This window comes from Canis lupus, chromosome 9 (genome assembly GCF_003254725.2).
Source record: "Canis lupus dingo isolate Sandy chromosome 9, ASM325472v2, whole genome shotgun sequence".
Classification (NCBI taxonomy): Eukaryota; Metazoa; Chordata; class Mammalia; order Carnivora; family Canidae; genus Canis; species Canis lupus.
Genome location: NC_064251.1, coordinates 1514636 through 1542548, shown reverse-complemented (window position 1 = coordinate 1542548; position 27913 = coordinate 1514636). Strand labels below are relative to the sequence as shown.

At 70.7% G+C, this 27913-nt stretch overlaps 2 protein-coding genes across 7 annotated transcripts in view; one reads left to right on the top strand and one right to left on the bottom strand.

Moving 5' to 3' along the window:
* Positions 1 to 27913, top strand: part of BAHCC1 (BAH domain and coiled-coil containing 1) — a 318708-nt gene that overhangs the window by 59872 nt on the left and 230923 nt on the right. The gene's annotated exons all lie outside the window — the stretch shown is intronic.
* On the bottom strand, positions 56 to 27608 carry AATK (apoptosis associated tyrosine kinase). 3 transcript variants are annotated; one of them, XM_025468268.3, is made up of 14 exons: positions 27455 to 27608; positions 15369 to 15502; positions 12604 to 12751; positions 10340 to 10419; positions 9802 to 9920; positions 9528 to 9615; positions 8780 to 8913; positions 7458 to 7542; positions 7261 to 7382; positions 5938 to 6087; positions 2905 to 5503; positions 2610 to 2757; positions 1705 to 1896; positions 56 to 1110 (listed from the first exon to the last, which is right to left on the bottom strand). In XM_025468268.3, the coding sequence occupies exons 1-14, from the start codon at positions 27507 to 27509 to the stop codon at positions 1070 to 1072; spliced, it is 4095 nt and encodes a 1364-aa protein (XP_025324053.3). In that variant the 5' UTR covers positions 27510 to 27608; the 3' UTR covers positions 56 to 1069. The 3 variants fall into 3 exon arrangements, with proteins under 3 accessions (XP_025324053.3, XP_048970481.1, XP_048970480.1); XM_049114524.1 differs by lacking the exons at positions 12604 to 12751; positions 27455 to 27608 and having other exon boundaries at positions 15369 to 15474; XM_049114523.1 differs by lacking the exons at positions 12604 to 12751; positions 15369 to 15502; positions 27455 to 27608 and adding an exon at positions 10504 to 10775.

The following is a 27913-nucleotide window of genomic DNA, read 5'->3' as shown; positions in this document are numbered from 1 at the left end:
AGGCCCCCTCCTGCCCAGGGCTTTAGATGCAAACCCCCAAAAGAAAACACACGTGTAGCATGAAGCCTTTTTTTTTCTTAGCTTGGTTTCTTTTAAAAAACAAACGTAAAAGGAACAAGAAAATCATTGCACCAGCATCCTAAGCCTCAAACTAATAAAAAACGAAAAACACAAACCCAAAACAAGTCCCCCACCCACACCCCCAAAGCAACAATAAACTTTACATCTCTTTGGCAACAATAACTTAAAATCATCCCATATCCATTCGCTCAGACAACAGCAGTTACAAAAATATTCCCTGTGCTGCCCTACCCCCCACGCCCCTCCCAGCTCCACCCCTTTCTGCACCTGCCAGGCAGGAGCCCCTGACATGGTGGAGGTGCAGCCCCCACTTCCCGTCGCAGCTGGGCCGGTGCGGGCAGTGCCCCGCAGGGGAGCTGGGTGCGGGGCCAGCCACGGGCACCTCTAGAACAGGTGTGGCTGGGCAGCCCCCCCGCCCCCCACCCCGGGCCTCCAGCCGTGGACTCAGACCCTGGACCCAGATGGGAGCTGGCCCAGACCACGTAGGGAGGGAGCCCCGGGGTAGTGGAGTCGCCCAGGGAAAACACAGCCACAGACTCTGAGGTAAGGGTGGCGGGGGACACAGCCCGGGGGGCCTCTTCCTGCTGAGCAGACCCAGAACCCGGCAGAAGGGGCAAAGGGGGCAGAGAGACGCCGTCCCAGCAGGCCTGTGCCCGTTCTCCCCCCGGGCGAGGACACAGCGCCCTGTCTTCACCGCAGGAGCTGGCAGGCGGGCATGCAAGGCCCCCAGCCGGGAGCAGGTCCTCGGGCCGCAGAAGCCAAGCAGCCCGTTGTAACGCAGGGCGGGGGTGGCGGGGGCTGCTGGGGGCAGGGGCTGCTCGGGCCTGAGGCTCTGGGCACCCCCAGCCGCTCGCCACCAACCCGAGCGGCCAGAGTAGTCCTGCCCCGCTCCTCCAGAGCGCCGCGCGGGTGCCGGGGTGCCGGGGTGCCGGGGTGCCGGACGCCGACCACCGTCCTCGCCGCTGCCTGGAGCGGGACCAGCAGGGGCTCAAGCCTCCTCACAGCTGCCCCCAGCACCTGCCACCGGGCCTGGCCAACAGGAGGTGCCGCGTGAGCATTTGCAGACACACTGCAGACAGCGGTCCCCGAGAGTCGCCTGCCGGGGTCCCCACCTGACCTCCGTCCCTTCCTGGGACCAGGTGACCCCTGGGGCTGCGGCCTGGCGCCTCCCCTGCAAGGGGCCTGCCCATGCGCCCGGTTGGGGCCGCACCGGGTCTCCTCCCACCGCGTCACCAGGCTCCAGACCCGACCCTCAGGCCCAGCAAAGCTCGGCCCTGCCCTCGCCCTCTTACGGGTGGGGAAACTGAGGCCCGGGCAGGAGCAGCCGGCCGCGGCACGAACCCCTCCTGGTGGCCGGCTGATCGCTCAGGGATCCTGCCCGGAGCCTCCAGGGAAGCCGCAGGGGGGCGGGCCCCGGCGGGGGGCTCGGATTCTGGCCGCAGGGGCTGCCCAGGCCCCGGGGAGCTGAGGCCAGGGAGGGCCGCTCGAGGTGGCGCCGCATCTCCACCGGGCGGGCCCAGCCCCGGGCGAGGCGGCACGGCGGCCGGACGCTCCGCGCCTCAGTTTCCCCGTCTGAAAACCGCGCTCGACCCGGAGACGAGAAATAACGAGCGCGGACCTCACCTCCCACGGGCCCGGCGTCCGAGTCCGAGACGTGCGTGATGGAGAAGCGCGACGCGGGCGCGGGCGACACGGTGAAGCGCGAGAACGGGCCGGGCGCCGCCGGCTTGGGGGGCGCGGCGGGCGGGGCGGCGGGCGGGGCGGCCTCCGGGACCGCGCCCCGCGGGAAGCCGTCTCCCCACGCCAGCCCGCCGCCTGCAAGCGGGCCGCACGTCACTGCCGTCGGGGACGACACGGCCCCGCCCCGCCCCGCCCCGCCCCGCCCCGCCCGGCACGCCCCGCCCCTCGGCCGGCCCGCCTCCCCCCCTCCACGCCGCGCCCGGCAGACCCTGCCCGGTACGCCCCGCCCCTCACCCGACAAACCCCGCCCCCGCCCGGCACGCCCCGCCCCTCGCCCGGCACGCCCCGCCCCTCTCCACGCCCCGCCCGGCAGACCCCGCCCCTCGCCCAGCAGACCCCACCCCCGCCCGACACGCCCCGCCCACTCCCGGCAGGCCCCACCCCTCCTCGCCCCGCCCCTCGCCCGGCAGACCCCGCCCCCGCCCGACACGCCCCGCCCCTCTCCACGCCCCGCCCGACACGCCCCGCCCCTCGCCCCACAGACCCCACCCCCGCCCGACACGCCCCGCCCACTCCCGGCAGGCCCCACCCCTCCGCGCCCCGCCCCCGCCCGGCAGACCCCGCCCCCGCCCGACACGCCCCGCCCCTCTCCACGCCCCGCCCGACACGCCCCGCCCACTCCCGGCAGGCCCCACCCCTCCGCGCCCCGCCCCTCGCCCGGCAGACCCCGCCCCCGCCCGACACGCCCCGCCCCTCTCCACGCCCCGCCCGACACGCCCCGCCCACTCCCGGCAGGCCCCACCCCTCCGCGCCCCGCCCCCGCCCGGCACGCCCCGCCCCCAGCTCACCCTCTGCTGCCGCGGAGCCGTCGGGGGCGGTGTCGGCCCGCGGAGGCCGGGCGGGGGCGCCGGGGGCGTGCGGGCTGCCCGCCGGGAAGGCGGGGGGCGACTCCTTGGCGCCGGGGAAGGGCTCCCCGAGCTCCCGAGTGGGGCTCTCCTGCAGGGTCAGAGCGGCACGGGGCTGCAGCGGCCGGCGGGGGCGGGGCGTGCCGGGCGGGGGCGGGGCCGTGCCCGCCCCCCCCACCCCCCCACCCCCCACCCCCCCCAGCCCCGCCGCCCCGCAGAGCCCGGGGCGCCCGCCCACCTGGTCGAAGAGGTAGACGGTGACGTCGTCGAAGAAGGACACGGCTTTCTTCTTGCGCTCCAGGTCCTCGCAGAAGGCCTCGGACAGCAGGCTGGGCATCTTGAGCAGACTGCGCAGCTTGCGCGCGCCCTGGCTCTCGGCCACCACCACGGGCACCGGGGGCGCCTCCTCCTCGCTGTCCTCGCTGGGCTCCTGGATGCTGTAGCAGCGCAGCTCCTCGTCGGACTCGTCGCTGTCCTCGCTGTCCTCCTCCTCCTCCTCCGGCCGGCCCTCCGCGGCCGCGGGCAGTGCGGGCAAGGCCAAGCCGAGCGGGGTCCTGGGGGCGCCGGGGCCCCCCGTCCGTCCCTGCTGGGCCTCCTGGAGGTCAGGGCGGGGGCTCTCGGAGCTCAGCGGGACTGGGGTCAGCTGGAAAACCTTGGGGCGCCCGGGGCTGAGCCCTGGAGCCCAGGGAGGCTCCAGTCTGGGGCTCTCCGGGCAGGTGCTCTGCTCCGGAAACGCGTCCTCCGGCGGCAGCAGTCGCAGGGGCGGCACCTCCCTGGGGCCAGGGCCCTGTGTCCCCCCAGGCACCCCAGACTCAGGCGAGGGCTGTGCAGACTGCAGCCCAGGGCTCTCCAGATCCAGTTCTAGCCTGGAGGCCAGGGCACCTCCTCCCTTCTCCGGGGGGCCCGAACTGGCCTCGGGATCTGTGTCGAGGTCCGAAAAGTAGGCTGAGTCACGGTAGGGGTTCTTCTCCCCAAAGCCGCCGAGGGAGGTGGGGAGCTGAGTCTTGGGCCCGGGGCTCTCACCCTCGGAGACCAGCTCCCCAAAGGCCTCGGGCTCACACGGCTCGTGTGCCTCCTTGAGCACGAACTCCGGGGACTCATAGTTCTCCGTGTCATAGCCACTGTCCAGAGCTCGGGGCTGCCCGCCGGGAGTGCCAGTGACCAACGGGCTGAAGACCTCGCAGCCACCGCCATCGCTGGCAGAAGATGGGATATCCAGGGAGTCTACGGAGTCAGGGGTCCCCACCTGCTTCTGCAGGGAGCAGAAGGCCGGCGTCACATCCAGCTTCCCCGCAGGTGGGCCATCGCTGGACAAGTCCGTGAAGACGCCGGAAGTGGCCTCTGTTGTGTCCTCATCCTCTCTGACTGGCGCCTCCAGCCCAGGGGAACCAGTGCGGCTCTCTGGGCTCGGGGCTACCTCAGGGGCAGTCTCCCAGCTGCCAGCAGGCAGGGGCAAGGCAGGCAGGGTGGCGAGGGCACCAGCCTCCTCGGCAGGCAGCAGGGCTCCCTCTTGGGATGGGGCTGGGATGGAGGGAAGGGGTCGCTGAGCTCTGCTGGAGCCCTCGGCCTCCTCAGCAAGCCTGGGCTCTGTCTGGGGGCTGTCACCCCAGCCCACAGCCCCCTGTGTCCAGGACGAGGTCACCAGGCAGGTGGCAGGTGCCAGGCCCCCAGCAGGACACAGATGAGGGGGGCCAAGGCAGCGGCCTAGCTCCAGGCCAGAGGAGGCCCCCTGCAGCCTGAGGAGAGGCTCTCTGGCGTCCTCCAGGGCCAGGGGGCGTGCCAGCTCAGGGACAGCCTGTAGGGCGTGTTCTGCGCCCAGGCAACAGCCCATGCAGCCCCCCACACATCCCGGGGCCCAGGGGCCTGGTGCTCGGCTGCCACTGTTGTTATTGGCGGACACGTTGGAACTCCAGTGCCTGAGCTGGGCGGCCCTGCATGCCTCGGCCTCCCCCACCTCCTCCCCACCCGGGGACGGCCGAGCCCCAGAGCTTCCCGAGGGGGACGTGCCCAATGGGTCCTCCAAGAAGGGTGGGCAGAAGGCAGCCGCGCCCCAGTCGGTGTCCTCCTCCCCAGGCTGTGCCAACCCGAGGGTCCCCGGTGATGGCGAGCCCAGCGGGCAGGGCGGGTCTCGGGCATGGCTCCCCCGCCCATAGTAGTCACAGTGGCCCCAGGACCCCTCAGCGGGCGGCTCGTGGCCCAACAGCGGCTCCATGGCCAACGAGGCGGCAGTGCTGCCCTCTGAGTCATTGTCCTGGTCACCGGCGTCGGGGAGCAGGTCCGCGGCGAGGGGGCTGGGGGTGCAGCCAGCGCAGTCAGGCTCGTGGCCGGCGGCGGGTGTGGGCTCCTCCAGCCGGATGAAGTACTCGCTACCCAGTGAGGGGCTGTGCGCACTGAGCACGGGCACCACGCCGGGGGGCGCGCCGTCAGGGGCACAGAGCTCCAGGCGCGAGGCGCGGCCGGGGCTCCCCGCACCCCCGGGCGGGGGGAATGCCTCGGCGCCGCGGCCCGCTTCCCACTTGTACTCGAAGTTGAGGCCGCGGCTGGTCTCGGTCACGGTCAGCACGTCATCCCCATCCGCGTGGAAGCCGTCGCCCGCGAACTGTTCCAGCAGCGGGAAGGACGAGGTGGCCGCGAGCTCGCCCGCGCCCCCCAGAGCCAGGCCGGCCAGCCCGGGGCCCCCGCCACCCCCACCCGGCCGCAGGGAGCGCCAGCGCTGCTCAAACTCCTCCTCCGCCTCAGTGGCGCCCTTGGCGCAGAGGTACGACAGCAGCAGGTGCACCTCCTCGGCCGTGGGCCGCTGCTCAGGCTGCAGCCAACAGAACTGCATCACCTCGTACCTGCGCGGAGGGAGGCCCAGGGCTCAGGCCCTGCCCGCGCGCCCGCCCACCTGCTGCCCCAGGGCACCGCCAGCCTGGACGCCAGTCCCCGCCGGGACGAGTGGAGCGGCCCTCTGCACCAAGGTCTGGGGCCTCTCCTCCTACCCAGAATCCCCCAAGGACAGGGAAGAGAGCCTCCAGCTCACTCCCAGACACCCCAACTCTCCCAAAGTGGTGGGCACAGGGCTCTCCCCTTAGTTCGCCCCCACCCTGGCCGCAGGTGCGTTTGTGTTTTGGGTAAAGAGACCACTTGGGCCGTGGGCACAGGACAGGGCCCAGAGGTCAGTGCTGGGCAGAGGGGGAGCTGGCGTGAGCTGGAAACCCAGGCCGTCAGACTCGGTCTCGCCCCTCCGGCTGGGGACGCTCCACCCAGCCTGGCATCCCAGGGTCCTCACCAGCGGTCAGACAGAGTCAGCTGCAGCTGGGGCTTGGGAAGCTTGAGCTGCTGCTCCCGGACAGCGTAAGCCAGCACCTGCCGGTCTGAGTGGTGCGGGTAGGGCTGCGCACCCAGCTCGAAGAGCTCCCAGATGGTCACGCCCAGGGACCTGCGGAGACGACGGCCCTCAGAGGGGGCTGGCGTGGCTGCCCGGGGTCTCAGAGCCTCGGCCACCACAGGGCAGCTCCTGTCATCCCGCCAGCATCCTACGGACGCCCCTCCCAAAGGGTAGCACGGTCCTTGGGTAAACTGGCAGGATGCACGACCCGGCCAGGCCCAAGGCGGCGCCCAGGTCACCCAGGCAAATAAAAGCCACGCCGGCCTTTCCCCAAACCCAAGTCCATTCACTTGTCGATCTGTTCACTGCCGCGGTGAAGGCTGGACACTGCACCAGGGGTTGGAGCGACCCGGTGAGGCTCCTGGTGCTAGGGGCCCGGTGATGGCAGAGGGGGGGTCTAGGTCCACAACACGCATGGGCCCAGGGAGTGGGCAGGGGCGGCCGCAGCCTCCAGGGCTGGGAAATGGCACCTGGGTTCCTTCCGTGGTCCTTCCCCCAGCTTCCAGGCCCAGGCTGACCCCAGAGACCCAGAGCATAAGGAACAGAGAAGTCGGGCGGCCCGAAGCAGAGCCACCCAGAGGACCCCAGTCAGGATGGGCCGGCAGGGGACAGGGGTGCAGTGCTGATGCACTAGGGGAAACGCCCCGGGGTGCTCAGGAAGGGGGGGGTCCATGGGTCCAGGCTCTGAGCACTCAATGGGAGCAGAGGGAGGCCAGACAGGCCCCGGGAGCTACAGGCTGGCAGGGTGCAAGGGAGAGGTGGAGAAGGAAGAGGGGACCACTGTGCCAGAGCCTCTGGCAGCTGCAGTCCCAGGTCTGCGTGCCCCTCTGTGCCCCGCCCGGTGCCGGGTGCTCAGGGAGGAGGGGGGCTCCAGACTACAGACAGGAGAGCCCGGCCTGCTCGCAGACAGCGGGGGCCACGCTGAGGCCCCGTCTCAGTCCCGGTGGCCTCCCCACCTGAACGTGTGCTCGGGCCTGGGGTCTGTGGGTGTCCGTGGATCTGGGAGGGGCAGGACCGTGGGCTACAGGTGGCCCAGCAGCCCCGCCAGCTCCCCGGGGGGCCATGGAGAGGTGAGGTGGGCAGATGAGCAGGTCATCCCACGTCTCTGCCCCCTGGAACCCGGCAGGCCCCGCGTCCTGGCCGGACACGCACCCACACACCAGGGCCTGGCGGCCTCGGGGTCTCCCTAGGCGTGTCCTCCAGCGCCGCCGACCCCCCACTCACCACACGTTGCTGGCCTTGGTCTGGTCCACCACCAGCAGGTTGCAGTGAACCTCGTCCACCAGCTCGGGTGCGATCCAGCGCAGTGGCACCCACAGCTGGTCGGCGGTCACGAAGTAGTCCTCCTGCGGCGCAGGGGCGGCGTTACCCGGGGGCGCCGGGCGGCTGGCCCTGCCCCCCACGCGGCCCCGCGCTCTTACTCTGTATTTGCCGTGGGACAGGCCGTAGTCGCCGATCTTCACCGTCAGGTCAGCCGCAAGCAGGCAGTTCCTCAGGGCCAGGTCGCTAGAGGGCGGGAGGGTGTGGGTCAGCGGCAGGGCCCGTGGGGGGCAGCGGGGCCGCGGGGCGGGCCGCGTGTCCCCGAGGCCTTGTCGCTCACGAGCGGGTGGGAAGGGGCATCTGAGAGGCAGCCTGTCCCCCCAGCTGCCCCGAGCCCCCTCCCTGGCCCAGCACTGGGCGCCCCGGGGGCCCACGGGGACGGGCCGCACACGCTACACCACAGACAAGGAAAATGAGGCCCAGGGAGGGCGGGAGCACGCACGGGGGCCCGGACGGCCCTGCTGGAGCCCCTCCCTCCTGACCCCTGCTGTTGTCCTGGCTTCCGACCCCCTGCCCACTGAGCCACCCCTCGGGAGCCAGCCAGCCAGGGACACCGCAGGCTTTCTTCCCGCCCGCTCCACCCTCCCCCTCGGCAACCGGCACCCTGGGGTCTGAGCAGCCCAGGGCATCCGGGCCGGCCCTGCTCACACGGGGCTGGGCCCCTCCTGGCCCAGGACAGGGTAGGGGTAGGAGTGCCCCCCTGGAGCACGGCGGGCCCAGGGCTGCGGACCTCCCCCCAACCTGCTCGGGGGCCACAGGGTGTGGGGGGCATGGGCCCCTACGGCAAAGGTGGGGTCAGCGCACATCCACCGGGGGCCACAGACGGGCCCGCGCCTGTGGGGCGTGCGGGTGCTTGGGCCCCCTGGGTGGGCCCGGCGGGCAGGTCGGGAGGCTGGCAGCTGCCCTCTTCAACAAAATCACTGATGCTGGAGTTGCATGTGTCATCACTCAGCACCAGGATATTGTTGGGGAGGACGGCCCGTGCGGCGTCCGGGGCCGGTGGGCCGTTTGTCCATCGCCACTTCTTCTGGCACGTCCCCCTGGGCTGGGCACCCTGGTCCATCTTTCTGACTTCCAGGGCCAGGGTGGGAAGCAGAACAGAGCCATCCCTCCCCCGGGGCCTAGGGATCCAGAGGCCAGCAAGGGCCAGTGTGGGGCCACCCCAGGGACGGTGGATGGGCCTTGGGCCCTGCCTGTGCTCGCCCGGGCCAGCCTGACATCCTGCAGAAGCAGGTCCCCACCCCGCGCCCCGTCTGTCTGGTCTTCATTAAAGCACCATGGTCCCTAAAGGCTGAATAAAGATGGACCAGCTGAGCCTCACACAGCCCCAAGACGGGAACCCAGGGCCCCTCGGCGCGAGGGCAAGAGCCGCCCTGAGCCCCACGGGGACGCCCGGAGAGCCGGCACCCTGCCCCGCCCTCACCTGTGCACGTAGTTGTTGCGATGCAGGTGTAGGACCCCACAGGCCACCTCACAGGCCATGCGCTGCAGGGTCAGGGGGTCAGGCGCCATGGACTCTGCCACCCGGCAGCTCCGCAGATACCCCTTGAGGTCCCCCTGCCAAGAAAGGCGGCACCGTCATGCGCCGATCGGGGCGGGCACCCCGGCCAGCCCCCCAGGCGCCCCTCCCCCCCAGGGCCTGGTGGCCGCACAGCCATCCCACAGCCACGAGGTCTGCCCCAGTGGCCTGCTCGCGGGAGGACAACCCCACGGGTGGAGGGCCCGGGGCCACAGGAGCATGCCCCGTGTACCGCCCTGGGGCCCATGTGCTCGCCACCTCACTGCTGGCCCAGGGCAGACGACCCGAGCATCAGCGGGCACAGCCTTGACCTGCGGACACCGCCCGGCTCCAGCAAGGGCCCAGCCGCTGGGGAAGCCGGAGGTCACAGCTACGGCCCAGAGTCGTCCAGAAACCAGACTGGCAGACGGGGCGGGGGGAGGGGGGGGGGGAGCCTGCAGCACGCCTGGAGCCACGGGGGGCGAGGGCAGCCAAGGTCACGCCCTGGGAGGAACATGGGCCACGTGAGGCCCAGGACGCAGAGGTGAGGGCTTGCAGGAAAGCGTCCTAACTGAGCGGGACAGGCGGCGGGGCCCAGACGCAGCGGGACGTGGTGGGCATGCGCCCCGGCCTGCTCAGGGAGCAGGGGATGGAGGCGGGAGCGGCCACTCACCATGGGGCAGAACTCCATCACCAGCAGGTAGGGCGTCACCTCCGCGCACTGGGCCAGGCACTGGAGCAGGTTGCTGTGCTGCAGGGCCCTGCAGGAGCCAACAGGCTGCCCCCCTGACTCGAACTCAGGCCAGGAGGGGGCGGGCGGGCGGGGAGGGGGGCTGGCTCTGCAGGGGTAGGGGAGGAGCAGGGACAGCACAGAGCTTGCCTTTGTTCACAGGGCCCCGTGCCCGGCAGCCCCCGCCTGCCACCGCCCGGCCCCAGGTGCCACCCACCTGTAGGGCTGAGCCTCCTCCAGGAACTGCATCTGCTCCTGCACGCTGGCGCTCGCCTTCAGCTCCTTCACCACCACCTGGGTGCTGCTGATGCCCGAGTTCACCTCCCCGAGGAACACCTGTGGGGGCAGGCGTCACGGCGGCCCTGTCCTTCCTCGCTCCCCCCGAGCCCCGACCTGGAAGCCTTGCTTTACTCATCTGCAGAAGGGGCTCTGGGCCCCTCCTGGGGGAACCCTCCCGGCTGTAACATCCTCCCTTTCGTGCTCATCCCAAGGCCCCGGCTGTTCCGGCTCTCTCTGGGGGTCCGCAGGGAGGAAGTGGGGATCCCCAGGCTGGGGATCGGGGAGCAGCCAGGACCAAGACCCCGCGCCGCCCCCAACCCGGCGCTCCCAGGGCGCCTCCCAGCATCTGACACCAGGACTTGCCCGGAAGGGACGCCCCCGGGAGGGGGTCTCCATCCTGCCCCTGTGCCTGCCGGGCAGGAGACTGGCCCCCGGCGTCAGCGCGCACCAGCCCGCCCCTGGGGTCAGCCACTCACCTTCCCGAACCAGCCGTGGCCAACCTCCTCCAGGTACAGGAGGCTGTGGCGGCCTAGGTCCGTGGACTTGAGCAGCTGCACTGTAACAGGGCAGGGGGCTCAGGAACCCCGGCTCGGGCTGTCAGCGCCCCCATCTGCCCTTCCCGGGGCTGCCCACTCAGCACCTGCCCTCAGCCCCCCAGCGCCGGGGCCACAGCTGGGGGGCTGCCATCAGGAGCAGGATGCCTGCTGCCCAGGAGAGCTGTGGACCTGCGAGCTGCATCCGGGCATCTTTCTGGATGGGTCTGGGAAGGCTGGTCCCCAAACTACAGGGACAAGCCGCAAAGACAGCAGGGCCTGGAGCCAAGACCAGTGCGTGGGCAATGCCAGGCAGGCGGGATGGCCGGGGCCAAGCCCATGGGGAGGAGGGCCCTGGAGCCGCCCGTCCCCTCACCCCTGCCGCAGGCTGGCATTCCAGCACCAGGCACACCAAAGGCTCCTTTGTTGGGGGCTGCTTGGCACAGCCGTGCACGGAACACACTGGGCCCATTCTCCTGCAGCCTCGCTGGGTGAGGTCAGCAGGGAGGAAGGGTCAGCGGGGGCCCTGGAGGATGGGCCACGGCTGCCGAGCCCACTCACACCCTGTCCCCCGAGGGATTCCCCGAATTCTGCTCCCACGCCAACCGCCCTGAGGGCCCAGGGGACAGGGCTGGGCCGAGGATGCCAGGAGAGCCCCGGGGATGGGGGGCGGCTCCCAGGGAACACGGACCTTGACGCTAAGCAGAATTTAGGGTGGGGAGGGTCCCACTGGGGCTCGAGCCTCGGGGGTCCTCCCCCTGCACTGTCTTCCTCCATTTACAGTCTCAACAGGTGGCACCTGCTACTCGGGTTTTCAGCCTTGACCTCCGGGGGGGGCTGCCCCCCGACATCACCTCCCCAGACACGGGGTATCCTGCAGATCTGAGACATGGACTATGGAAATGGAGAAAGCAAGCAATCGCTGCTCTCTCTGGTCTCTGCTCCCACCCTCAGGGACAGCCCCCCGAGCGGGGGGAGAAGCCACGTCTCAAAGATCCTTCGAGGTCCCAGACACTGTGTGCATGTGACAGGCCCGGGCTGGGGGTAGGTGACCCCTGGCTCCCCACCAGCCACAGTGTCCAGGCCAGCACAGCTGAGAGAGCCCCGGGGCCATCCAGGAAGGCCAGGGGAGCGTCCTACAGCAGGGGGCCTACCCTCTGGAGTTTGCGGGGGGCACATGCCTCTGAGCCTCAGCCCTGGCTCCTGCCTAACCGGTGACCTCTCCTCCAGGAGACACGGACTGGAGGGTGGGCTGTGACACCCATGGAAACCCGGGCCCTAGGGCCGGCAGCTGGGGGCCCACAGGGTTGCTCTGAGGACTCAGCACCTTGGGGGTCCCCAGCCCTCAAAGAAGTCTGGGCTTCACAGTGGGCAGCCTCGTGGTCATGGGCCTGCCAAGGCCTGGAACAGAACAGGGATGGGCCTGCTCATCACCCCTCAGGGCCTGACACCCTTTCCTCGTGCCCCTGGAGGAGCGGAGGGTGGTGGGCACGGCCCTGCCTCGGAGCCCGCAGGGACTGAGGTCAAGCTGCCTCGGAGGTGGGGGTCAGCGCGGGACCTCCCCCTACAGACCCGGACACGACCAGTGGTGCCCACAGCACCAGCCTCAGGCAGATGGGTTTGAAGCCCAGCTTGGATGTTGACCTCTAACCTTTCCAGCCTGAACTCACATCTGTCCTGTGGGTGCTCGCCCTGGGGGGGACCCCAGGACGGGGAACTAACGGGACACAGGGCAAGGGGGCCACGGAAGAGGCCCTGCTGCTCCTGCCCCCACCCCAAGGCCTGAGTGAAAGGCCCATTCACGAGCCCGCCCACGGAGGGGCCCCGACAAGCCCCTCCTCCCTGAGTAGGTGGGCCCTGCCCACTGGGCACAATGGGGCCCATGTCCCTGCTGGCCTCAGGGGGTCGTGTGGGGGCAGCCATCCTGGGACAGCCGGGGAGCCCCTCCTCCCAGCACACGGGTAGCCCATCGCAGGACCAGGCCCACAGCTTCCTCGCCCCTGTGGCCCGAGCTGCCCCTCTGCACAGCAGCCCCCGGGGGGCGGGCAGGAGGCCGACCCAAGCCTGTCCGCGGTGCCCCAGGTCCCACCAGAAGGGGGCACCTACCAGCCCTCTCCTGCCTCTCCCCTCCTGAGCCCAGAGGCCAGGCTGGACCCCGGAGTCACACGGGTGCGCACCACCCGGCCTCTCCGGGGGGGGCCACTCACCTGAGCGCCCCGGCTGCTTGGCCATGGGCAGGGAGACCTCGGTGAGTGGCAGGACGTACACGTCTGGCCCGTTCTGAGCCCCTGTCGCAGGGGACCCCTGTGCCGAGAAGCCCGCGGCGTACTCCTCCCCCTCGGCATTCTCAAACTCCTGCGGCGGTAGGTGGGCGCCCGCTGGCAGTGACTCCAGGGCTCCGGGGACGGGGGGCAGGGCAGGGGCAAGGGGTGCAGGCCAGGCTCGGCAAGCACCGAGCTCTCCGCTCCTTCTGGAGCCGGAGGTGGAGCAGGCTGGGGGCCTGACCAAGGTGGGGCACCTGCCAGCTCCCCCCACCTTCCCAGTCCTCGGGCAGGGAACTCCCCCACTCCCCCCAGCTGCCCGGGCACTAGGGGACCAGACAGCTTTGTTTTGTGTTGGCCGGAGGGGAGGGTGATTCTCCTCCCAGAGGCCTGGGGGGGGCCTCAAGCATGGGTGCCCGGAGCCCCAGGCCGGCTGCCCCTGCCCATCCGGTTGGTCAGCCCCCCAACCCTCTTTGCGCCCCCACTCCCCCCAGCAGCCTGTGATCCCAACTTCGAGGTCAGGGCTGGGGAGCAGGGACAGGGGCCCCGTCAGCCTGCCCACCCTGCCCCTTCCACAAGCTGCATTCCTGAGGGCCCGGAACAGGGAGCCCACCCCCCAGGCTGCAGGCCTAGGCCAGGCTCCCTGCCACCTTCTGCAGCCACCTGCCTGCGGGCCGCCCTGGACCTCGACCCAGGAGGGCCTTCCTCTGTTCCGGGGGCTCCTGAAGAGCCTGGCCCAGCCGTGGCAGCCTGGGTGGGGAGCGGGGGGCCCTACCTGGCCGGCCTGCTATTTGGAAATGCAGCTGCTGCACCTGTCGGTGGAGAAGCCCCTCCCCCGGGTCCAGAGCGCACTCCAGAGCAGAGCCAGAGGCTCAGGAATCCCCTCCTACAGAAACAAGAGCAGCTCCCACCCCTGGAGCCCACAAGCCCACTGCCCAGGTGGGTAGACTGAGGCCCAGAGCACAGCCCCTATGTGGGCAGGTGGCTGGACCGGCAGCCAGGCGGCCTAGGTTCTTCCTTTGGCCCTTCGTGCCCCCGGGGACCCTCCTTCGTCCCCGAAGCCCACTGCAGGCAACCCTAGTCCTGGTACCGACCCAGAGAGGACAGAGCCTGGGGACAGCAGGAAGCATCCCCTGCGATGCCTCCCCTTCCCAGGGCCCATGAGCCCTCCCTGGGGGCCCTGGGGTACCCACTGCAGCCCCATCCACCCCCCAGCACGCCTGGCCCCAGCCCCCGGCCCATACCTGACGGTGCCGCCTGGCAGCCCGCCGGATGGTGCCAGCAGAGCAAGCGATCACGTAGGACAGCGTGAGCATCGCTGCCTGGCCCCTGCTCCCAGCAAGCTCCATGGGGGTGCCCAGCCCCGGGCCCCCAGAGACCAGGCAAGAGTCCCCGTGCAGGCAGGCCCACCCACCGAGGCGCACTGGGGCCGGAATGTTCTGGGCACCATGTTCCCCAGGAAGTGAGGAGGGCACGGGTGGGAGGGGCCGAGGCTGGCCTTTGTTTGGGGCCTTGTTCCCACCGTGCCCTGGGGAGGGGCTGACCTCTATGGGCTCCCCACCCCACCCCCACGGCCTCACGGCTCCAGGATCCTGCCCAGAGTGCTGCGAGGTGACGCAGGACAGGCAGACGGCCTCCCCAGGACCGGCCGAGGGAGCGCAGGCAGGGGCACGGACCCCGCAGCTGCCAGGGCACAGCCCGGCCACAGGGGCACTGGGGGACCCGGGAGGGCGGCTGGGTGAAAGGCACCTCCTCATCCTCGCCGGACAGGTGCACAGCCCCCCGCGGGGCCTCCTGCGCCACGGCCTACGTGGCAGGGGTGCTGTCTCTCTAAACGGGGGCGTCGCGGCTGCGGTGCGGGCCGCTTAGCGGGGACGTGCATGGCCGGTCCCCTCTTAAAGCCGCCAGGCCTGGGAACTGCCTCCAGCCCAGGCGGCCGGGGTAGGGGCCTCCGGTCAGGGTTCTGGGTGGTTCTGGGCGGGCAGCTCCTCCGCCTGGTCCTCCCTCCCCGAGCAGCTCCCCGGGGAGCCCCCGGCCACTCTCCGGGCCTCGGCGCTGACTCCGGCCCAGGCTCCCTGGAAGCGACCCTGGGGGCGGCCTTCGAGAGGCCAGGGCCGTGCGTCTGGCTGACGCTCCATGAACAGCAGCGCTGGCTACTGCCGCGCGGTCGCCCCGATCTCCGGCACCCAGCCCCTCCCTGTGGGGGCCCGGGGGCCCCAAGGACTGCGATTCCAGCTGGCCGGGGGGTCCTGGTGCGCGGGAAGCGTGTGCGGGCGGCTGTGGTTTCTCATTGCTGGGTCCCACGATCAGGGCTTGAGGGGCCGGGGGCACTTCCTCCCTGGGAAGCCAGGGGCCCCTGGGGAAGCGAGTCCCCTCCCACGGTGCTCGGGACCCCCACGGCCGCCCGCGAGGCCCCTCCTCACTGTCCCAGGGCGCCCAACCTGCGCACGGCGCTGAGGCCGGGCCCCGAGCCGGGATCCCACAGCACGGGGCCGGGCCCACACGGGGCACCCAAAGTGTGGGAGGTAGTGGGCGGGGGTCCCCAAAAGCCTGCAGGCCCCTCCCGTCGGTGGACCCAGGGAGGCTGTGGGGTCCCAGGTCTGCGTGGCCTGCAGGTGACCCCAGGAGGGAGGGAAGCCCATGCTGCGTGGGCACAAGAGGGCCCGGCCCTTGGGATCCCGTCCACCCGCCTCGGACCCCCCAGCCCTCACCTTGAACCCGATGCCGCCCTTCTTACAACACAGACAGGCCAGCATGAGGGCGATGACAGTGAAGAGCCCGGAGAAGGACACGGCCACCACAGCCAGGGAGGACGACCAGGAGAGCTCGCTGAGGGGGGCGCCGTCTGCCGAGGGAGAGGGGGTTATAGGGGCAGCTCGCCCGGCCCCACACCCCTGCCACCCCGGCCTCCCGGCCCCCTGCCCCCCGCCCCGGGCCCGCCACACCTGCCACCCACAGGCTCCGCAGGTGCACACGCGGCCACCGCCGCCCGGACCCGCAGTTCCCGGAATGGCCACGGGGCGCCGCTCTGGCCTCAGTCCGAGGACGCGGAGCAGCGGCTGATGGGGCACTGACACGCCCGCCCGTGAGACCCGGTCACCCGCCTGCCCTCCCGGCGCCGCCCCAAGGCCAGTCATCCCGCCCGAGCCGTGAGGATCCCAGAGGCGCCCGGAGCGAGGCACCCGCCAGGCTCTGCGGCGGGGTTGGAGCCGAGGCGGGGGGCGGGGGACCCCAGGGCCCCGGAGGGTGCACCGCGGGCCTCCTGCACCCGGCCTGGCGTCCCCAAGGCCCCCTGATGCTGCTTGTCCCGGGAGCAGCAGGGACCCCCAGGGCCGCACCCGGCCCACCTGGCGCCTCGGCCCTGAGCGTCACCAGGTGTGGGGACGTGGGTGCCGGGAGAGCGCCACTCCCCGGACACAGAGGATCGCCCCCACAGCCCCGAGACACAGGCAGGCACCCCGGCCTGCCCCCAACCTGTCACGCCGACCCCCCCTGCCCCCCGTGGCCGACCCCTCAAGACCCCGTCACCCGATGCAACAGCCGGCCACACCAGGTGCGTCCGTGCGGGTCACCCCTGGTCTCGGCAAGGCCTTAGGGGACCCAAAGCCCCCGAGGTGACCCCGGGCCTGCTCCCCCACACAGGAGGGAACGGCGTCCCGGCGAGAGCGAGGAGCCTGAGGCGGCACAGCTGCCCTCCTGCGCCCACATGGGCACCCCGGGCCGCGGGCTGACGGGCTATCTGGGGGGCTGACTGGGGGGCTGCCCAGAGGCCGCGGGAACCCGAGGGCAAGCACCGGGCACCTGCCGGGTCCCTGGGCCCCACCCTCGCCCACAGGGCCAGGGGACTGGGGGGCAAGGGCGGCAGGGACAGCCGCGACCCGAGCCCAGGGGGCCCAAGGCAGAGACCTCCCAGCGCCTCCACAGCCCCGTCCACGCAGCGTCCCCTGGGAGGAGCCCCGGCCCCGCACCCGGGGAGCAGCCAGCGCCCTGGGGGTCACCCACGGGGGCCCGTGCGTCCCCGCTCCCCCCCCACTGGGCAGGTCTTCTGGCCGCTGGCCCTTGAGGAGGGCAGTAGGCACGGTGGCCACGCACCCGGGACCGCACCCCCAGCGCTGCCCCCGGGACCCCGCGCCGAGGAGCCGTCCCGCCCAGTCACCCTCCCCCGTGTGCTCAGGGCCCCTTGCGGGATGCGAAGGGAGCTGGGTGCGGGAAGCAGGGGGCCCAGCGCAGAGCGGAACCGGCGCCGGCCCTCCCTGAGAGGGAGACGTGACCGCGTCTTCATCAGGAGGGGGTGGGACTGGCTGTCACACGTCCGGGTGGCCCCCACGCCCTCTCCAAGCCCCTGTCCCAGTCCTGTGACCCTGTGGGGGATGACGCTCCACACAGGGCCAGGGAGCAAAACAGAGCCGGGGAGGGCGTGGGCCGGAGCGGACCCCACGCGAGGACGTGGCCACCACGAAGCGCACACGGTGCCGCGGGAAGACGCGGGAGGCCAGGCGCAGAAGGAAAGGCCCAGGGCCAGGCCGGCGGCGGGAGCCAGGGAGGCACGTCACCAGGTTTCCACGCGGAGCACGACGCTGAGGCAACGAGCAGTGGAGGACCGGGCCCCGGGGACCTCGGTTCGAGCCCCGCGGCGGGCTCTGCTCCGAGGGGAGTCTGCTTCCCCCCTCCCTCTGCTTCCCCTGCTTGTATCACTCTCAAATAAATAAATAAAATCTTTTTAAGAAAAAATAAAAGCAACAGAGGAAATCAAATATATCGATGGATTTGCCTCCATAAACACGTATGTTCCACAAAAGCCCCAAATCAGGGACGCCCGGGAGGCTCAGCGGTGGAGCGTGTGCCTGTGTCTCTGCCTTTCTCTGTGTCTCTCATGAATAAATAAATAAAATCTAAAAAAACCACACTTGGCCTCATCCATAATCAAAACAGCGCAACCCAAAAGGCCACGTCCTCTTCCAGGCCTGGGGGGCGATCTCGGCCGCAGCCTGCGCTCCAGCCCTGCCGCCGGTCTCCCCGGCCTGCACCCGGCAGCATCAGGAAAGCGGGAAAGCCGTCCTCACGGCCCCCCTGGGGGACCGGCCCCCTCATTGGCCAAGTGATCCCTCGTCTGGGAATTTAAACCATGAGCCTAACCCAGAGGGCACGGGAAGCCAGAACCGAGGCGAACCCAGGACTGAGCGCGTCACCACCGCAGACAGAAGAGATGTTCGTTGAGGTGATGTTTTTAGGACAAAAAGAGCCCGAACAGTCCACAAAAGAGGGAAGGATTAAAAAAAGAAAAAATCAGTACATCTGCAAAGGAAGCCTTACACAGCAAACCGAAGACGGCGTTCCCAAAGAGGAAAGCTCGCCGCCACGCTACGGAGACGCTGCGAGGCCACGAGGACACGTCGGGGCGCCAGGCGTCAGTCATGTCACGGTGGAGTCGGCCGGGACCCCCTCTCTTCGCCCCCCACTCCTCGCACACTCGCACGCGCTCCCTCCAAATAAAACTCCAAGAAAACCCAAACCTCGCAGAGTTCACTTCAGTTACACCTGCACTAAGTGGAACCCGAGGCGGGACCGCAACCGCTCATAAATCCAGGTCCCGGGGACGTCAAGGGACGAAGAAAGACCAAACCACCCCCAAGAAAGCCCTCAACGCATGGACGGCGCCTGTCGGGCAGCAAAGCAGCGGCCTCCGTTCCCGCCATCTGCGCCTCGTGGCCCCAACGAGCACGCAGCGCCTCCGGTCACACGTGCGTAAGCCACGTCACCGTCCCCGCGCTCGATGCCATCAGGAGCCCAGGGCCTCAGCATCACCCATCCATCCCCCGCCGGGAGCCACCTGCCGAGGGCAGCCAGGTGTCCCCGGGGACACGACGGGGACCCAGAAGGAAGCGGGGAGACGGCACAGCAAGCCAGAGCTCAGCGGGCCCAGCTGGGCCGTGTCTGCAGCAGGCGGAGCCGCATCCTGGGCCATGGGGCAGACCCCCCAGGCCTCCCCGTCGGCCCCACCCCGCGGTCCCCACCTGGACCCTCCTCGCCACCCCCAGGTGGGCCCTTCCCTCGGGTGGACCCGTTCCCTGGACCCGTGCCCGCCCACCCACTCCCGGAACCGCACAGCCAGCTGCCCCTGCACCCCTGTCACCTCTCCCCACGGGTGACCCCACCCAGGCCCGGACGGCCACCAGCATAGCCAGGACCCTGCCAACTCCGGGGGTCTGGGGTGTCTAGGCCCTCCCTCCGCAGCACCAGAGCCATCTCCAAAAGCAGCGCCCACCAACGCCCCCTCCGGGCCGTCCACGCAGACCCCCTTGCCCACAGGCCGGCCCTTCCCCTCACTGTCCCTGCAGCCTGAGGGGACATGGCTGGGGGCCTGCGACACACAGCACTCCGGAACGACTTGGGCAGAGCGAGGGCAGAGCAGTCAAGCCCTCCAGCCCCGCGGCCCCGTGCCTCTGTTTCCCCAGCGTCCCCCAGGGCCACAGCCTGCTGTCCCACCCGGCAGCTGCTCTGAAGCATACGCGAGGCCTCTGACCCACCAAGACGGTCACAAATCGTTTAATGAGAAGTGAGTGTGGCGAGGACGCGGAGAGCGGGAAGCCCGTCCCGGCCAGTGACCCCGAGGGAAAGTGGGGGCTCCTCTGGACATCGCCATGCACCACCCCCCCCAGTGTGGACCGTCTGCGGCAAACGGGGGTGGCGCCAGGGGCCGGGGGTGGGACGGGGCTGCAGGTGGCCCACTGTGTCTTTACGGGGTGAGGAGAATGTTCCGGAACTAGACGGGGTGGTTGCATGACATGTCAACCCACTAAGCGCTGGGCGTTGCTCACTTTGACAGGTCACTCTGTTCTGTGCGTTTCACCTCAATTTTTTTTTAATTTTTATTTATTTATGATAGAGAGAGAGAGAGAGAGGCAGAGACACAGGCAGAGGGAGAAGCAGGCTCCATGCACCGGGAGCCCGACGTGGGACTCGATCCCGGGTCTCCAGGATCGCGCCCTGGGCCAAAGGCAGGCGCCAAACCGCTGCGCCACCCAGTGATCCCCGCGTTTCACCTCAATTTAAGAAAGTGTTCAGGGTGCACTGGCACGGCGGCCTGGCCCCCAGAGCTCCCAGCCCCCCGCCCCCCGCTGCTCACACCACGGGGAGCTCACTCCACGGGTCAGCAACCCGGCCTCAGGGCCTCGGGGCCTCAGGCTCCAGGGTGACCGCAGGGGACGTCTGCTGCCCCACGTCCCCCGAACCTCAGAGGCCACCTGATGAACGAGAGGGCAGAGCAGGGCTGAGAGCAGGGCCCTAAGGCGTCTGTGAGCCGGAACGAACCTGCCCACACGCGTGGGCTCCGACACGCGGGCTCCGGACCCCCAACCCCAGCCTCCCACAGCAAAGCCACCCCCGCAGGACACATCCCCGCCCCACAGCTGGCACTGCACCCAGAACCGTCACGGACCGCTGCCAGGCTCAGCTGACCAGAGCCAGGTGGGGGAAACTGAGGCACACCCTCCCCCCTCAGAACCGGGCTCTGGGCCGGGGTGCAGCCAGACCCGACCTCCACCCCCCAGCAGATGAGAGAGGCCCACGGGGCGTCCGGCTGGGGTGGCTGTGCCCCGCTGCCCCCACTCCAGAACCTTCCAAACCTCTCAGCCCCGAGGCCCGGTCGAGGGCACCGCCCGCCGCATGAGGACAGAGGGCACGGGAGGCGCTGAGAGGGCAGGGGGTGTGCGGGGAGCGGGCGACAGGGAGGGCGCACCCCGAAGACGGAGGGTGGGGCTGAGAGGCCAAGGCCCGGCCTCCTCCAACACAGGGAAGCACGCGTGTCCCAGGCCCGGGTGCCAGCGTGCCCCGCCCCCACCCCGGTGACCACGCCGCTCAGCAGCCCCGGGGTGCTGCCCCCGCAGGGTGCGCAGGGCGCACTGGGGCCAAGGGGCTCACCCAGGAGGACCCCTTCCCGGACCCCGGGCCCCTGACCCGCCAAGGGTGGCCTGGCAGCTGGCGTGCGGTGCGCCCCCTTCCTGCCGTCCGTGTGGGTCACCGCTGAGGCCCCACACAGAGCCTACGGGGGGCACCCTCGGGCCCTGGCTCCCCAGGGGCAGGACAGCACCAAGGGGGCCTGGGGGAGGGGAACACACCCACTCGCACTCACACATGTTCACGCTCCCACTCGCACACACCTGCGCACGTTTCCACAGCACGGACAGACGCTCGGGGGCGTAGGCCTGGTGGTCTGGGGGGGCCCGGCCGAGACCAGCTGAGCAGCCGCCCTGGCCCTGCCCCGCGTCAGGCCAGCTTGTCACAAACACGGGGATAGAAGGAAGTTCCGCAATCTCCACACTGTCCAGTGACACGTGAGAAGGCCCAGGCCAGGGTGCCACCGCCGACCCCACAGAGCCCCCCACACAGCGTGGGGCCCACCCGCATGGCCGGTCCCGGGGTGGGGGGCCTGGGGGGTGGGAGTGACAACGGGGAGCACGGGGGCTGCCTCTACCTTCCACACGGTCTCCCCTGCACGGACGGCCCCCCCACGGGCCCCCAGCCTCGCCCACCTGGCCCTCCGAGGCACACGCGCCCACGGCCCCCACGCCCCCCACGCCCCCTGGCCTGTGGGAGACACCTCGGGAAGACAGGCCTGTTTGTTCACCCAGGGACCCTGCCTTGACACACGCTGGGCACCAGGTCCCGGGGCAGCTGAGCAGGACGGAGAAGTCCATCTCCAGCACGGCTGGGGCGGGGGACGCGGGGGACAGCAGCTTGGTAGACAGAGGCCCAGGGCCACCAGGCTCGGACGCCCCGCCGCCCTTGGCTCCACGTCTCTGCCTGGACACCATGCAGGGCACTATTGGGGGGCGGCCGGCTGGGGGCGGGGGCAGTGGGGGCACTGCCGGGCCAGCTGCGGCCTTCGCCAGGGGCAGGAGCACACCCGTGGGCCTGGGAAAGGAGCCCAGACCCCGCAGGCCCGGAGCAGGCCCCGCCAGGGGACAGGACAGCCCCCTCCCAGGCTACGCAGCTTTGAGCAGGATCGTTCCTCCAGGCGTCCCCGCGGCGACCAGGAGCTGCGGCTTGGGGGTGCCAGCCTGCCACCAGCAGGGCTCAGGCACGTCCCCAGGATGAACTAGGCGGCCCAAATGCCCCACAACCAGCTTTGTGGGAAAAAGGAAAAAGGAAAAAGGAAAGGGGGGAGGTCTCCATGGGCGGCGTTTGCCAGCTCCTGGGGCGCAGCCTCCACTGCAGCCCGATGGCCACCAGCGCCACGTCACCGAGCGCAGGGTTGGGAAGGATGGGCGGCTGGCGCCAGCACACTCCGCGGCCACACAGCACCGGGAGAGCAAATGTGAGCCACGACACACGCGTGGGACCGAGGCTCCGGGTTCCAGGGTACAGACATGCCACCCCAAAAGGACGGGGGAGGAGAGGCCCAGAGGGGCATCACGGAAGGAACCGCCACACGGGCGACGCCGCGGGGGAAGGGGGACGGCATCTGCGCCCCAGCACGGCCACCGCGGGAGGGCAGACGCGGGCCCCGGGAGGGGCTGCCCACGGCGGCCACCGCCGCTGCCCCGGGGCCCGAGCTGCTCCTGCTGTTCTCGGAGCAAAGCCCCACGAGCCAGCCAATCAGGGGACACGAGGAAGGCCCCGTGTCACACGATTTGCTGCTATGACGTGACCTCGTGAGGCGACCCTGTACATGCACGCGAGGTGCGGGGGGAGAAGGGAGGGGGACCGGCAGGCTCGTGGGCTTGGTCCTGGGGGACGAAGGCGGGGACAGCTGCACATGCCCAGAGGCCAGTAAACACTGGAGCCCACCCTGTAAAGGGAGGAGTCCTCTGCAGGGTGGGTTGCGTCACGTGACACAGTTAGAGACCTGGGGGACAGAAGGCGACGGCAGTCCACCGTGGGGCCGGGGAACGCACAGCGCCGTGTCACCAGGGAACACGGCCAGCGGCGCGAGCCAGGACGCCTCGGGCAGGCCCACCGGCGCGGGCCGCGTGAGTCTGAGCAAGAGCAGCCGGGCGCACTGGGAACTGCCTCCCATGGGGTCGAATCCCGCCTTCCTGGGGGGGTCTCCCCAGGGGCTCGCTCAGCACAGCCCCCACCTGCCGCCACCCCCGCGGCTCCATGGCCCCAGGCATACGGCCTCCGCAGCAGTCACCGCGGGGCCTGCAGGTAAACCTGCCCGGTGCCCCCAGCCGGGGCCCCAAGCCGGCAGGGCCCCCCAGGACTGGCTGCAGGGCCTGCAGGGCTGCTGCAATCGGAACCCCAGGGCCCCTGTGCCAAATCACGAAGGATCGGAGAGTGACGGGAGCAGGGGTGAAGCCCCGTGGGGCCTCCCCAGGCCGGGCCCCCTGCGAGGACTCCTCGGATGTAGGACGGGGTTCTCGGCCCTGGGCCGCTGCAGGGGAGGCCTGGGCAGAGTCTGGGGCCAGCTCCCACCTCCCTGCTGCTGGCCCGGCTCACGGGGACCCCACCGCCTCACCCCCATGCCATGACAGGTGAGTGGCCCTGAGGTGGGACCAGCAGGGCACCAGCCCTGCCCGTTCCTGTCCTGCCACTTCCTCCGCCAGGGCCCGGCCCTCGTGACGACAAGCCGCCGCCCCGGGCACCGCGTCCTCCCAGGAACCCCCCCCCCCCGCCGTACCCGGCTCAGGCGGTGCTCCCATGTGCTCCGGCTGGCGGTCCCACCCAGGGTGGCCTCGGGAGACCCCCACCCCGCTCAGGGCACCAGGGGCCCGGCCCCAGGGCTCGGCGGCCGCGGCCCACACAGGCCGCCTGGGAACTGGCTCGGCCGCGGCCCTGCCCCGGCTTCCTCTGCCGCTTCCTCTGCCGGGGCGGGGAGGCAAGGCCGCGTCCTGCTGGCGCCCGGTCCTGCACGAGGGGCGGGCGGTGGACGCGCAGGTCCCCAGGCCGCCGCACCTGCCTCCCTCCCTTTCTTCTGAAGCCTCCCCCGGGTGGGCACGGGCGCCGCATCTACAGGGCACCGCAGGCCGCGGAGGGCGGGGGCGGCTGGGAGCCCCGGGGGCCGCCTGAGCGAGTCAGGAGCCCAAGTGCCTACCACAGGGTGGCGGGGAAGGCCACACTCAAAAGCCAGGGGCACCACTGCGCCTAGTTCAAGGTCACCGAAGGCTGGGGAGCCGGTCAGGCCTCGGAGGGACTGGGGTCCAGCCCCAGTGCGGGCCCTGCCCCATGGACTCTCCCACGGCGGGTGGGGGGATGGGCAGCCAGAGGGTCAAGAGGCCACACACGGGGCCACCTCGCCCAGGAGACACCCTCCGCCCCCAAGGAGGTAACGACATATTTTATTTTATTTATTTTTTATTTTTTAATTTTTTAAAGATTTTATTTATTCATGATAGAGAGAGAGAGGCAGAGACACAGGCAGAGGCAGAAGCAGGCTCCATGCAGGGAGCCCGACGCGGGACCTGATCCCAAGACCTCAGGATCAGGCCCTGGCTGAAGGCAGACGCGAAACCGCTGAGCCACTCAGGGATCCCCGGTAACCACATATTTTAAACAACGGGTTCTGCCCCAGGTGTACGCACCAGGCACCTGTGTGTGCTCAGCTGTGTGAAGAGCACGTGTGCAGGTGTGCACACGCCGGGGTCACCCCTATGCATGTGTGCACGTGAGAGGTGCCGGTGTGTGTGAGCACGTGTTTACAGTGTCCGTGAGAGGCGTACAAACATTTACTAACATTTCTGGGGACATGTGTGTGCACGTGTGTGTGCATGCGTGTGAGCGTACCTGCTGGTGTGGGAGCAGGGTCCCGGGGGGAGGAAAGGCAGAGGCTGGCTCCCTGGAGAAGGTGCCCGAAGCAAAGCCCCCCGCGCCCCCCACCCGGGGGCCGCCCTTCCCGGGCGCGAGGAAGGGTGGCGGCGCTGGCCGCAGGGTGGGTCCCTGGCGCCCCAGCCAGGCCGCAGAGCAGAGGCCACCAGGTTCAAGAACTGCGGCCGCCGTGCACTTGCCGCCAGGGAGAGGGCTCCCCACCTGCCCCCCAGTGCCCCCCAGGCAGGCCTCTCCCCGGAGGGAACATGAGGTGAGCACCCAGGCAGGACGGGAGCCAAGGGGCTGGGGGAAGGGGCAGGGGCGCCGGGTCTGCGCAGTGTCCCTGACCTCCAGGTCCCCCAGCCGGTCAGCCGGCACCCTACGGGCCGGGGACTCGCTGTGTTCGGTGGGTCAGGGACCCGCAGCAGCTCCAGCGAGGCCTGGACCTGCCAGCCACTGACCGAGGCCCCCCCAGGCCCCACCCGCCCAGTCTCCTGCCTTGGGACCCCCCAGTCCCCCAGGGCCATCCCGTCCCAACTGCTCCCGACCCAGCATGTGGCACCCCCGGCACCCCTCAGGCCTTGTCCAGCCGGTCTCCCCAGGGTGAGGGGTCACCTGCGCCAAGCCGAGTCTCGGGAGCTTGAGGGATCAGCCCAAGGCCACACAGCCCCGAGGGCATGAGGAAATCCCCCACAGCCACCCATACCGTGGGAGAAAGCACTGGACCCCACAAGTGGCAGCCCACCCCGAGAGCACGCGTGCAGGCCTGCCCCCTCACGCACCCCAGTCCCACCCACACATGAGAGCTGGTGGCGGCCCCGCAGGGCGCTGGTTTGGGCAAGGGCTCCCCAGCCCCGGGCCCCCCTGGAACCCGTACTCACAGCCTGAGCCTCAAGCTCAGTCCCCTTCTCAACACAACTGCCACCGTCCCTGCTGCACCCCCCGCGGCAACCTCCAGGGAATCCCAGGAAGCACACGTGGCCTGCGGGTGACTTGGTGAAGGTGCGGCCTGGGCCCGGCCTCCCCGTCCACCCTGGAGGGGGAGCCACAGGGACAGACTCCCAGGTGGCCGAGGGCGCGGGTGTTCCCTGCCCCCTGGGCTTGCTGGCCCGAGCAAGGCGCCCCAGCCCTCCACACACAAGCAGCCCTCAGAAGGAACCCCCCTCCACTCTGGGGACAGAGGAACGCCACGGAGCCACCGTGGGCTCACCGCCACCCTCTCCAAACAGCATCTTTGTTCACGGAGCGCCAAGCTTCCCCAGCACTCCACCGCACGAGGGCCGGGGGCGGGGGGGGGACAGGCCCTGCTGTCCCATTTTTACCGATGAGAAGACAGCGCCAGAGACACTCCACGGGGCCGGGCATCTAGCGGGAGGCCAGGGGGCCCTGCCTCGCCCACGTGGGGGCCGGCACGGAGCCCTGCACCCCAGCCATCACCCACTGCCGCCATCCAGGGCTGCCGAGGGGACCTCCCCCTGCCCTCCTGAAGACAACTTTCCCTGTACGTCGTTAAACTGACACGTTATAATTACGACGATCGCAGCTGTTTACGCAAACACTTGCAAGCCCCGCAAAGCTCTGGTCCTCGGAAGTGGGGGCAGGGTCTGGTGCCAGGACACACCGAGCGTAGGGACGTGGCGGCCGAACCCCACACAGGGCAGCTCGGGCGCCACAGAGCGGGGAGAGGCGGGGGAGGGCAGGGGAGGGGGTGGTGATCCCAGGGCCAGTCCTGGCACATGTGCCCACGCATCCCCGACCCTGCCGGCAGCTCCACGGCCGCAGTCCTGGGGTCGGCCCCCCACCTCCCGGCCCGCAGGCTGCGGGGACCAGTGGCCGGAGCCGCCCGGAGGGCTGTGCCTAGGCTGGCGGGGCCTGGGGTTGCTGCCACCCAGACGCTGGGCCGTCCGCGGGTGACATCGAGCTCCCGAGCCCTGGGGGCCGATGGCCTGGGAAGGCTTTGCTGAGGGATTGACACCCACACCCTAAACCCAGCAGACAGACCTCACGTCAGCTCCCTTCCCCCAGGAGCAGATGCCTTCAGATGGGGCTGTGCCCAGGGGACGCCGCGCATGGCCGCACACGCCGGCCCGGCTCCAGGCGGGAGACCCAGGAGAGCCTGTCACATGTGCCTGGCTTTGTTTTGGCTGCACTGGCCTGTGCCCGAGCTCCAGTGACATGTGGGTGGGACTCTGGCCCCTGGGCCAGGGCTCCAGGACAGGGATTTCTCTCCCACTCGGACCAAGGAGGGCTGGAGCTGGTGACATAGAGGCAAGGAAGCCTACCCCCTCCCGGGGACGGACGCGGGCCTCCTGCTGTCCCAGGCCCCGTGCCCCCTGCGCCCCCCGCGGTACCCACCCCTCCAGGATGCCAGCAGCCATGAGTAAACAGGCGGCCGGTGCCAGCTGCCCGGCAAGGTGAGAGCCCGGGCCCCGGGGCCTCGCAGCCAGCTACGCTGTGCCCCCCAGGCCGGCCACCTGGACCTCCCCCGGCCATGCAGGGGGCCTGGGCACCACGGGGCTCCACCTCCCGAGCCTCTGCCCGGTGGGCTCTGTCCTGCGGGAGGCCGCTGCTCCCAGCTCCCGGTGCAGGCTGCTGGGCCGCCGGGCAGGGCTCCCCGGAACCGGCTCTGGGCAGCGAGAGAGGCTCCCACGGTGAGACCACGGACGGGCAAGGGGCCACGGAGGCCTGGGCCCCAAAGGTGACACTCCCACCCTCCCAGGGGACCCTCGCCCCTGGCCACCTCCTCCCCTGGACACCTGGGCCCGATGCGGGCCCTCCTGCCCCAGTTACCTGTGCCCGAGGCATCCCCAGAGACGCGGCCGGCCCTCCGCGCCCACCCCTGCCAGGTGCCAGCCCCGCGGCCTGCCCGCCTGCCCGCCGCCGGGGCCCTCCCGCCAGCAGCTCCTTCTGCGGCTGGGCTCAGGGTGCCCAAAGGGTTAATTTCCATGCAAAAGAGGAAACCGTGGCTCAGGAAGGCACCATGTCCGCAGTGGGGGGCTGGGGGCGCAGCCGGTCGGCGGCAGCAGGGCCAGGGACTCCCCGCCGGACTCACCGGGGTCGAAGTGCGAGCTGAAGGCGAAGCTGGGGTTGAAGAAGGACGACGACATGGCCAGGGCCGGCGGCGCGGGCACCCCGGCTGGCGCTCGCTCAGGACGCCCGGGGCCCCGGCCCGCGCCGCGCCATCGCCGGGCCGCGCAGGTGCGGAGCGCGCCCTGCCCGCCGCCCCCGAGCGCCCCCGAGCGCCCCGCAGCGCCCCCCGAGCGCCCCCCGAGCGCCCACCGCCGCAGCCGCAGCCGCAGGAGCGGGCCCGGGCGGGCGGGGCGGGCGGGGCGCGGACGAGGAGGCTCGGCGGCGCCGCGGGGCTGGGGCTGGTGCAGTCCGAAAACACTGGCGGGAGCGCGCGCGGGCGGGGGGGGCTCCCTCCGCGGCTGGGGGGGCACGGAGACGCGCGGGGGGAGCTGGGGGGCACGGGCGGGGGGAGCTGGGGGAGCTGGGGGGCACGGGCGGGGGG